Genomic DNA, 12154 nt, shown 5'->3' on the forward strand with positions numbered 1-12154 from the left:
AATTTGGCTGTTTGGGTTCCTGTTCATCAGTTGGGGTGACATCATTTTCCCAGGAATTGCCAAATAATTCAACCCACACTATGGGCAAAACTGTGACAAGCTTAGAACACTCTTTTCAAGCCCAGATTAAATGCAGGCAAATTCCACCCACAGAGAGCCTCTCTCTTTTTAAAGATCAGCAACACACCAAATCATTTTATATGACTTTGCAAGTGTCATTTAAAAATTTACATTTAAATAACTTCAAACCTACTCCTTAAAATATGACTATAAATAGCAATCACCTGAGTGCGATTTCTCAGTTGAAGTACTACATTATCCTTTATACAGCAAAAGATTTATGTGAAACACTTTTAAGGACCTAATGATACAGTCTTGAATTTTCTACCGATTCTTGGGTAAGTATTGATTTAAACCCCAATAAAGTGTTTTCACTCAGTCTCAAGAGCCCTTTTTTCTAAGATTCCTGTCTTTCCCTTTATGCTTTATGTTTCAAAGCTACTCAGATTTTTAGAAACAAGCACGGTACATGTCAATCACCGCTTTAATCTTGCTTATTTCATTCACTGAAGGAACACTTAGATGAGTACATATACCATCAGACAAGGACTGTGCTCGGTGCCCTTCTGGGCACAGGGGCTTGCAGCTGCCAGCTCTTGGAAGCTTAGCAAGCAGGCTCTGGCCCCTGGGCTTTGAGGGCTCCTGTGACCATTCAGTCTAGTTCAGAGAAGGAGCACTAGGCCACTGTGGTTAGAGGACTAAAACCTTATATTCTGATCCTGGTTTTGTCAGGAAGAAAGCTCCCCTTGCAGTTAAATCCAAAGTCCTTACCATAACCTACAATAAAGCTTTCCCTCATCCCTCCCACCAATACTTCACCCAGCTGCCTCCTTTACAGCCACCGAGGCTTGACTCTCACAACTGGGCCTCTGCCAGGAGGGCTCCCCCATTTACACAGCTCCCCCTTCTCTTTGGTCTTCCTTCCAACCTGGAACATCACATCCCCCCCCCAAACCCTGCCTTCCTGAGAGCATCTCCTCCCATACCTCCCTCCCAACTCCCCATTCTGAAGGCACCTCCTCCCACAGCACAACCCCCCCCCACTCCAGAGTATCTTCCCCCACCACATAAACACCCACTCTGTAAGCATCTCCTCCCATTACCATGCCCCACCACACCTCACTCCATGACTCTGTGAGCAACTCCCTGCCCTGCCAAACTCCCCATTCTGTGAGCACCTCCCACCCCACAACACCTCCACTCCAGAGCATCTCCCCACACTACATAAACACCCACTCTGCAAGCATCTCCCCCCTCCACCACATACAAATCCACTCTGAGAGCACCTCCCACCCAACACAGCCCCACTCTGCTTTTTCTCTGTAATAGTCATTATCTAACATACTACATATTTTCGTTACCTTTTTCTTTCTCCTCTTAAAATATAACCTCAAGAAGAGCAGGACTTTTTTATCTCTATTGTTCTTTGCTCTGCCTCTGGCACCTAGCAGTGCCTGGAATATATTAGATGCTCAATTTGTTGAGTAAATAAATTCTTAATCTCTATTTTTCTGCTTCTATATCTATCCCTCATTTGGCTCTAAACTTGAATAGGGAAGATGATTTCCTTTTCAAAACTGCAACAGTAATCACTAATGCTTAAATAATTTTACTCTAAGCATGTCAAACTACAATAAAATAAAAATGTAAATTTGGTCATTTATCGCTATTTATAGCCTCTATGGTGGGCTGGGTTAAAGAATTCTTTATTCTATTTTAGGGGCAGTAGGTTCAAGACCACTTCAGACCATGAGGGCATAAAAGCTATACCCTAAAACTTGAAATGTCTAGTTATTAACCATCTCTACTGGTATTAACAAAATATATATATATATATATGTATGTATATATATATATATATTCTTCCTGAAAACTAATTCCATCAGAAAATATATGAGATCAAAACTGCTTTAAGGGGATCCCTGGGTGGCTCAGCAGTTTAGCGCTTGCCTTTGGTCCAGGGCGTGATCCCGGAGATACAGGATCGAGTCCCACATTGGGCTCCCTGCATGGAGCCTGCTTCTCCCTCTGCCTGTGTCTCTGCCTCTCTGTCTGTGCCTCTCATGAATAAATAAATAAAATATTTTTTTTAAAAAAATAAAGATTAATGAATGATTTGTGTAATTATTCACTAGCTATTTTAATCATTAAAACTGCATTTTGTTTTCTGATTATTCAAATTGTGCTGAAATTTACATGCTAATGACTGTCATTAAAATTTCCTCAGAAAAAATTTTTGGACTAAGTTTATAAAATAAGTAACTGACACTTATGTTAAACCTATTCCATTAACTCTTTATTCAACAGAGTTAATTTTTTTATATTACTGATATACAAAAATGGAAGACACAATAAAGGCCAACTATTTATTATATAATGAATTAAAGAATCAACTGTCTAGAATAAAAACAAAACAAAGGTTCAGAAGAAGAGAAAAAGACAAATTGAAAAAATATATATGTACCTGCTGTGAAGATGGCTGCAGTTTTGACACCTTTATCTTCATTTTGTAGGTCCTGAAGGAATGAACCAACTGTTGATAACATTGGTTTGACCACAAATTGACAGCGCTCTTTTCTGGATGGCAAAGTGAGTGTTATCAAGGGAAGTCCATGTCTATAATTAACTGTTACTTCTGGTGAAGAAAAAAAGCAGGAATATAGGAATGGATAAAACTTAATTTTTATATTATTTATTTATTTATTTTAAAGATTTTATTTATTTATTCATGAGAGAGACACACACACAGAGGTAGAGACATAGGCAGAGGGACAAGCAGGCTCCATGCAGGGAGCCTGATGTGGGACTTGATCCTGGGACTCCAGGATCATGCCCTGGGCTGAAGGCAGGCGCTAAACGGCTGAGCCACCCAGGGATCCCCAAAACTTAATTTTTAAAAAGCAATTTTAAAATACAAGATTCTATAAAAAATGCTTAAATGTGGAACTCCTAACCCTCTGAATTCCTATAATAGTGCCTTCATTATACTACAACTTACCTATTCTTTACCATTCAATAACATTTCATTAAGCAGGGACGTCTGCGTGGCTCAGCAGTTGAGCATCTGTCTGCCTTTGGCTCAGGGCGTGATCCCAGAGTCCCGGGATGGAGTCCCACCCATATCGTGCTCCCTGCATGGAGCGTGCTTCTCCCTCTGCCTGTGTCTCTGCCTCTCTGTCTGTGTCTCTCGTGAATAAATAAATAAAATCTTTTTATGAAAAAAAAAAACATTTCATTAAGAATGTGTCACACTTTATTATAATTATCTGCTCAGTCTTGCCAGGTGAAGAGTTAAGTTCTTGAGGGCAGAAACTGCTTCTAATTCATCTATAACTCATCTGCTTGTCAGGGTAGGAGTTTGCCAAAAGACATCAGAGACATTAAGGCAGCAGAAAAGGGAAGACCTGAACTGGGGGCAGGGATGGGGAGAGTATGGAGAGGCACAAGAAAAGTCCATTTTGCTCAAAATTCATACTCATCCTTTTATTTGGAAGAATGCAAAAACATTAGCATAGAGATCAAAGAAGTGATAAGAAAGCTTACCATCAGGGGGCACCACTGTACCATAAAAATGTGATTGATAGAATTTTAGATTTCCACACAGCTTCACACACAAAACCTGTAAGAAAGATGATTTTTTCTTTAGAAAAAGTGGGAAAGTTGAAATAAGTGTCTTTACCAGAAGATTTTTCTAAACTTACAGGATAAGCATGATAAACACTTCAGCTTCCCACACATACTCAGATAAGTAAGCCCTTAGAGAGAGGCTCACCAAACCTTTCTGCTTTGTTGTCCCATATGGTAGGCACTAGCCACATGTGACCATCAACATTAAAATTAACACTAATAATTCAGTTTCTCAGTCACTTTCACCACATTTCAAGTGTTCCATACATAGATCCAGGTGCCTATTGGCTACTGTATAAGCACAGAAACAGAACATTTCATCATCACAGAAAGTTCTACAGACAGTCCTGCTGGGCTTAGAACATCTAAAATGATTACTTTACGGGGAGCCTGGGTGGCTCAGTTGGTTAAACATCTGCCTTCAGCTCAGGTCATGGTCTCAGGGTCCCAGGATCCAGTCCCTCATTGGGATTCCTGCTCCACAGGGAGCCTGCTTCTCCTTCCTGCCTCTGCCACTGCACCCCTCCCACCTATTTCTTATGAATAAATAAAAATAAAATCTTAGAAGAAAAAAATAAAATGGCTACTTTACTATGGGACATATTTTAGAGTTTGTGTTGGTGTTTGGTTTACAGTTGTACTGGGGCTTAAAGACTAGATGACATCACGGTGTGCTATGTAGATAAAGACACATTGGTAGTTGAAAGAAAGGGTACTGGAAAATTGGTTCATAGGCATTTGGCACTCAAAAGAACCTGTACCAGAGGTCACAAACCCCAGTCACAACATCCAGTTTTTTTCTTTTTAAGTAGGCTCCACGTCAGCATGGAACCAAACACAGGGCTTGAACTCACAACCCTGAAAATCAAGACCTGAGCTGAAATCAAGAGTTGACATATGTACTGACTGAGCCATCAGGTATCCGAACATTCAGTGATTTTAACGTATCACCTTGCAAAGGGTTTATTAATAATAAATTTGCCAGTAATTATGAAATGAAGAATTCTTTCTCTGGTTGCTTTTAAAGATTTTTAAGTAATCTCCACATGGGGCTCAAATCCACAACCTCAAGGATCAAGAGTTGCATGCTCCACTGAGCCAGCCAGGTGTTCCAAGAATTCTTTTCTAAGTTATATTTTTCAAGTTTTCATTTATACAAGGGTACACTTAAATCAAATTGTTAAAAATGTGTTCACTGCTATGAAAAATGAAACAATGTTTCACTACCCTCAAAATCAAAACAAGGTTATCAGTAAGTTAAACATTCAGATACATATTTCTAGTATTAAACACAACACAGTCTATTAGTTACAACAAAATATCATGTTACGTTAATTTATGGCTGTTCATTTGAATTTTATTTCTAAAAATAACTCACTACTAACACAAAAAGAAAGAAAACCCTATTTCTTAAAATAGATGTAGCTCTCACTGAATAAAGTAGGTAGAAGTTCTCCAAGTCTGGATAATGGATGGTACAATATTGTTATTCTTTTCCTATTTCCTACTACTTTTAGTTAAACTATAAGAAACTGAGAAAAAAAATGTATCTTCTTGAAAACACATCAGAATTCTCTACCAAAATACTTCTTTAAAATATTTAATGAGGGATGCCTGGGTGGCTCAGCAGTTCAGTCTGCCTTTGCTCAGGGCATGGTCTTGGGGTCCTGGGATGGAGTCCCACATCAGGCTCCCCGCAGGGAGCCTGCTTCTCCCTCTGCCTATGTCTCTGCGCCTCTCTCTCTCTCTCTGAAACAAATAAAATCTTTAAAAATATAAAATAAAAATATTTAATGATATAAATGATTCTCTATGTATAAAAGTCAAGTATAAAAAAGCCAGGTGTAAAAGTTAAAGCCCTCCCCTTTATTTTTCCCCCCTTTCCCCCCTTTATTTCTGCACCATTTCACAACTTCTCCCAGAAAACTCTTAAAAAAAAAAAAAAACTCTTAAAAAAAAAAAAAAGACTATGTATTTCATGGGGGCGGGGGGAGAGAAAAAGCACAAGCAGGGGAACAGCAGAGGGAAAGGGAGAAGCAGGTTCCCTCAGAGCAGGGCTGTGGGGCTCCGTTCCAGAACCCTGAGATCATAACCTGAGCAGAAGGCAGACACTTAACCTCCTGAGCCACCCAAGCACCCTAAAGACTCTCTCAACTAAACTTTAGTCCGGCTCCTCTGGCGTATCCTCCAAGAGTCCCTTTTAACAAAAAACCTGTCAGTTTAGCCAGAATCCTCCACCCTCAGTATCCAATCAAATTCCTCATTCTCCACATATAGGTATTATCTGATCATCCTGGTCTACTTTCAGGAAGAGTCTTCGTCAGTCAGTTTAGCAAAGAATTACTCTCCCCTCTCAGTATTCTCCATCCATCACTCCCACCCACCCTGCCCTTCAGATATAAATCACCATTTTCCTTGCTGCATTCGGAGCTGAGCCCAACCTCTCTCAACTGCAAAACCCCACTGTCCTTGTCCCCCTAATAAAGTCTGCCTTACCATTCTTCAACGAGTGCCATGAATAATTTTTTAACAGTAGTTTGGTATGTAGCCTTCCAAGCCTTTTTCCCTATAGTTCCACTTTTACATCCTAGCTAAATTCTATGCTAGAGTCCAACATAAAGTTAGATAGCTTATGAGTCAGGTTCCTAGATACCAACGGTAATTCCCGATCAGAAAGTATCACTTAATGTGCTGATGAAGCTTCTCATCTACTACCAGGGAAATCATGTTAGAGGCAACCACTTGACAACCAGGAGATGCTGAAAGGTAGAAGAGCCAGCAAAACATACCAGAGCTTTCTCAAGTATTTGCTTGCTTCCCAAGAATCACCTGATTATTACACTAGCATCTGTTAAGTAGACAGGGCTCCCTAAAAAGTTTCCTGGACCCCACGCAGAGATTTTTGATCTAGTAGGTCTGAAAGTAGGGGTGTAAGGATTTGCATTTTTAATAAGCCCCAGGGTTATACTAAAGTTACAGGTGTGAGGATCACACTCTGAGTACCTGGGCTCCAGAGGATCCTCCATGGCTTCCAGGGCACCGTGGAAATTTTGCACAGAATCATTTTGAATTCCAAATTTTAGCACTGGGTCAAAGGTCACTACCTTCAAATGGTATGATACTCAGGATCACATCTAAAGAAGACTCAAGGGGATCCCTGGGTGGCTCAGCGGTTTGGCGCCTGCCTTTGGCTCAGGGCGCAATCCTGGGTTCCCGGGATCAAGTTCCTCATCGGGCTCCCAACATGGAGCCTGTTTCTCCCTCCACCTGTGTCTCTGCCTCTCTATCATGAATAAATAAATAAAAATCTTTATTAAAAAAAAGACTCAGACTTCTCATTTATCACACATTTTTCATAAATACAATTCTAATCAATCATAATACAACCCTAAAAACTTCTTAGGCTTCAACAGCTTATATAAAATAGAAAGAACAGTGGCCCTGGAAGCCAAAAATACTGCGATTCTAAACTTAATTCAGCCGCTTAACAGTTGGGAGATCACAGGTAAGTCACAGGGCCAACTCCGTGCTTCAGTTTTCTCAACGGTTAGGTGGGAATAACATCTATCTTGCAGAGCTGATATAGAAATTAAACAAAGCAAAGTACTACGCAAGCACAAGACAGAGTTTATGAGCCCACAAAGTGCAGCATGGACCAACTCGCCTCCACAGTTTTATCACTCACTAGAAACTTAGGACCCAGACAAACAAGCCAGGAGTCACTGACTTTTCATGAAAGTACCTTCTGTATTTACTTCTGCCTAACAAATCCTGTCATTCTCTCCAGGTGCAGCTAAAAAACATTTCCTCTTTAAGTCTTCCTGCAAGGTCAGGGTGGTCTAGTGGAGAGAACACAGGCTTTGCAATCAGATAAAGTTGGAATCCCAGCTTCAAGATATACCAGTTTCCTTGATCTTTGACAGGCAGAGTGTTCAGAAGGAAATGGGTTGTGAGAAAAAGGAGGAGATGGCTATATTAGAAGATAACAAAAGGGAAAAATATGATTAATATAGGAGAGGTCTGTTTGCACTTCAAAGTAAAAGGGAGGTAGGCGGTAGTATAAAGAAGATGTGTAACGAGCATGTGTTGGGGCCAATTGGCAAGATCAGATTGCTTCTAAAGATCTGGCATATTTTCAATTAAATATATTTATTATTGTTAATAAAATCAAGATGCACACTTAAGGGACCCTTGTGCTCCATTAAAAAACAGCATATGTATCTCCTTGTACCAAAACAAAAGAGAAACACAATGTTTTAAGCAAGGTTCAAGTAGAGAGTCAGCAAGGTTCTGGATCCTGAAGAAAAAAAAGTATCTCAATAGAAAAATATATATTGTCTACAGCACACTTTTTCAACTTAACACATTCTAGCCCTTTTCACTGGTTTGGGGCCATTTTACAACTATTTAAACTGTAGGTAATGGATAGGTATATACATTCTGTCCAACCTGGTAGTGATTCAATACCCCTAATCAGTTTCATATCCAATTTCAATTCATCTAAAAAATTCTTCTCTCCACATAAATTTGTACAATTTTCATTTTTCCTTTTGGCTGGATATAACATCTACCTGGATTCCTTTACATTATAATAAAATAAATTCTTTAATGTGTTCATTTTTTAATTCTAAGACAGTCACATTTTTACTTTTTTTTTCTTTTTTCTGAAAAATTCTAAGAACTGAGAGTTTGACCCTTTTAGGGGTAGGAGAGACTAAACGCATGGCAAGCCTTCCAGTCATTTGATAACTTGATCTATGATATCTCCAGTATCACTGCAACATTCCAGGGCAGGGACCATAGGTGGAAATTTAAGAACCGATTCTGGGCTCTGGCCACAGGATCCCACTTGGAAGCAATGTAAAATTACTAGCCAGAAAGGGGTGAGTACAGAATGAAAGATAAACTCGTAGAGTCTATACTCCAAAATTCTAGTATATGAGAAATGAAATGCTAAGGAGGAACCAACAACTTTATTTTGAGTATTAATTACATTTAGAGAAAATAAAAATAAGACTCATTCAAAGCTGACTTTAACATAAATTATATTTAGGGTCTTCAAAGATAAAAGGGAGAATTAGCTTCCAAAAAGTCAACAAAAAATTATAAGAAAACCAGCAGAAACAAAAAACTATGATCAACTAATTAGGATTTCTGGAAATAGAAAAAAAAATCTATATACCGGCAAGAAAGCCAGTTATTAATGGATTGGATAAATTCTAGACTGGATAAAGTCAATGAAAAGAAAACTAATGAATAAGACAGGCTTTCACCCAGGTATAACACAAAAAGATAAACCTTAAAGAGGAATTAATTCTCACACATTACTGGCAAGAATATAAAACGGTACAATCATTCTGGAAAACTTCTGGCAGTATCTTATAAAGTTAAACACACACTTCCCATGTGACCCAATGATTCCATTCCTAGCTGTTTACCCTAGAAAAATGAAAACTTACCTTCATACAACCTGTACAAACGCTATTTCCTTTCTACCCACTAGTGTGCACACTCCCTGGGAGCACAGAGGGAGTTGGTCTGGTTTACTGCTGAAAGCACCTGACACACAATATAGGGGCTCAACAAACACTTTTTAAATAAATGTAGGAATATCCTCAAGATGCTAAGGGAAAATACCAACCTATAATACTATCACAGGAAATTCTGAGGGTTGAAGGAAATGAAGAGTTTTCAAAGATATACAGAGATCAGCTTCCTTTCCATACATCTTGGTTAATGAACTTCTTCAGGAGGAAGGGAATTAAACCCAGATGGAAGCAGAATGCAAGAGAACACCCTTATGGGCCAAACTGTATCATATCCTCCCTCTAATCCACAGATTCACATTGAAGTCCTAACATCCAGAACCTCAGAATGTGAATGTATTTTGAGGAGGTAAGTGTGGGCCCTAATCCACTATGACTGGTGCCCTTCTAAGAATAGGAGATTTGGGCACAGGCAATGTGCACAAACAGAATAAAGACCACATGAGGACACAAGGAGAAGAGAGGAACATTTATAAGCCAAGCGGAGAGGCCTCAGGAGAAACCAAACTTGCCAACCTCAGACTTCTGACTTCCAGAACTGTAGGAAAACACAGCTGTTGTTTAAGCCACCCAACCTGAGGTATTTTGTTATGGAAGCCCCAGGAAACAGATACAAATATCAAAGCTACAAAATATCGTGGTAAATAAATTAGTTAAGAAAGTTTAAATTATTTTTTTTTATGTTAAAATGAGCAGAAAATCCTAAACAAGGTTTGTTATGTTACTTTGGATTCTTAGGACATGTGAAGATCCTTGTCATGTTCAGGAAGAGGGCAAAGACAATGAAAAACTTAAGACTTTGTTAGAAAAGTTGTAATTACATGTGTACATTAAACACCTAAAGGAAACCACTCAATCTACAGTTTCTGAGGCAGAAAAAAATGGAACAAAATTCTTCAAGGAAAGTGGAAAAAAGCAAAAAATCCTTTAAAAACCAGAAAACTCAAAAAAGAAAAAAAAGATGAAATGTAAAAAAAGTCATTGCACCAACTTGAGAAATATAGAAAACAAGCATCTACATTCCCAACCCTTGTCATGCCAGCCTTTCTTCATATATATATATATATATATATATATATATATATATATATATATATAGTATTCCTATAATCATAGTCCATGAAGAGCTGATCATTAAGGTTTTATAAGCATTTACCTACCTCAAAAGTTCTCATTAACAAAATAACTTTAAATGCCCCATAACCACTTATCCTACAGATGTACAAGAATTTACTATTTACCTATTGTTGGACACTTCCAACACTACTTATACACTATTCTATGTATTTTTTCCTCACTGGAAAGGAATGCATGCTCATTTTAGAAAATCTACACATCACAGGCTCACAAAAAGAAAAGCCACCAATAAAGCCATAATCTAGAATTACCACAGTTAACACATATATAATATATATCTTCTAGTTTATTTTCTATGCATCATATTCAAATTTTTACCATTATCAGCTAATCTGATTCTGAACATTTTTGCACATAGATTTTTCATTTTTTTTTCTTCAGAGAAGACTGCAGGATGTTTAGATCATAACACAGTAACAGTTTTGGGACCCTGATAATGTATTATAAAATGTCTTGTAAATATTTTGTTTCATATTGCTTTACTCAGTACAACTCCAGATTAACACTTGTCTGAACCCAAACAAGCAAATCTTCCTAAGGTTCAGAATCAGACAAAAACAGACACATGGGGCATCCCTGGAACAACCAGCCTCCTGCTGGTGGAGGCTCACCAGAGGTCCTCACTGGGACAGTCCACTGGTACCTCTGCCTTAATACCTCCTCAACTGAGCTTCCTCATTCCTCCATAGACCTGATCCTCTCCTTTATTCCTTATTTTGGTGAATTCACACCACTAATGACCAGTCGTAAGAACTAAAGCCCTGAGAGCTATCAACAACTAATATTCCACAAAATCAACTGGTAGACCAGTAAATTACAACTGAACTACCACTAAGGCGTGCAGATTCTAATTCACACGGAGCCCCCAAATCCATCCTCTCCCTCTATCTGCACCCCTGCCGCCCTTGTTCAGGTCCGAGTCATCTTGCCTAAATCACTGCAACAGCTTTTCCCACCAATTCATTCCACAGTAAGATCTATTCCAATCTTCTGAAATCAGATAAAGTCAAACTAGTTCTAGATTTAAAAACCTCTCTCTGCTCTCTACTACAGAGAGAAATATTTTCAAAGAAAACTTTCCATAAGCTGATTCTTGTTCGGTTCTCTGGTCTCACCTTACCATCACTAGCACCATCCACCCCCCAACCCTTGATTTCAGACATGGGAAACATTGCAGTTTCTGGACTAGCACACACTGTTGCTTGCTTCCTTGCCTTTGCATCTTCTCCCATCCCATTCAGGTACACTGGAAAGCCCTGTCCGTGTACCTACCTTGTGTAGCCAACACATATTTTTCTCTCTCTCATCTTCCTGCCATAAAACTATAGAACTCTATTCTTACTATCACTTCCTTGTCTTCTATTACAATCAAGTGACCTTCCTCTTGAAAGGCCAGCCCTCCTCAACTGCTCTCCATCTTCTATATCTCAGGCTTTCTCAAAATCTTAACTCCATCTCTTATCACTATGTCTCAAACTACAGATTCAGTACACAGATACACTCTTCTATCTCTCATATTTAAAAAGTTCCAAACCCTCCACTAATAACATATCCCTCCACCTACTGCCCCGTTCATATGCTCTCCTTAGCCAAACCTTTCAGTTTATCTACACTGGCTCATCCTTAACTCCCATTTACTCTTTAACATATTATCTATCAGGCTTCTATCTCTAGCCCCTCAACTCTCTAGCCAGACCTCTCCCAAGGTCCTGTCTAGGACACCAAATGCCGGTCTAACATCTCCCCTTACATAATCATATACATCTGAAACTAGATTTATCCAG

At 38.9% G+C, this 12154-nt stretch overlaps 1 protein-coding gene across 1 annotated transcript in view; it reads right to left on the reverse strand.

The window, feature by feature from the left end:
• The window catches only part of MCUB (mitochondrial calcium uniporter dominant negative subunit beta), a 100251-nt gene that overhangs the window by 22148 nt on the left and 65949 nt on the right, over positions 1 to 12154 (reverse strand). The window contains exons 3-4 of the mRNA XM_038581923.1: positions 3604 to 3679; positions 2525 to 2695 (exon numbers count right to left, since the gene is read on the reverse strand). Of these exons, the coding sequence (XP_038437851.1) occupies positions 2525 to 2695; positions 3604 to 3679 (247 nt within the window). The remainder of the gene's footprint in view (positions 1 to 2524; positions 2696 to 3603; positions 3680 to 12154) is intronic.

Source organism: Canis lupus, chromosome 32 (assembly GCF_011100685.1).
Source record: "Canis lupus familiaris isolate Mischka breed German Shepherd chromosome 32, alternate assembly UU_Cfam_GSD_1.0, whole genome shotgun sequence".
Classification (NCBI taxonomy): Eukaryota; Metazoa; Chordata; class Mammalia; order Carnivora; family Canidae; genus Canis; species Canis lupus.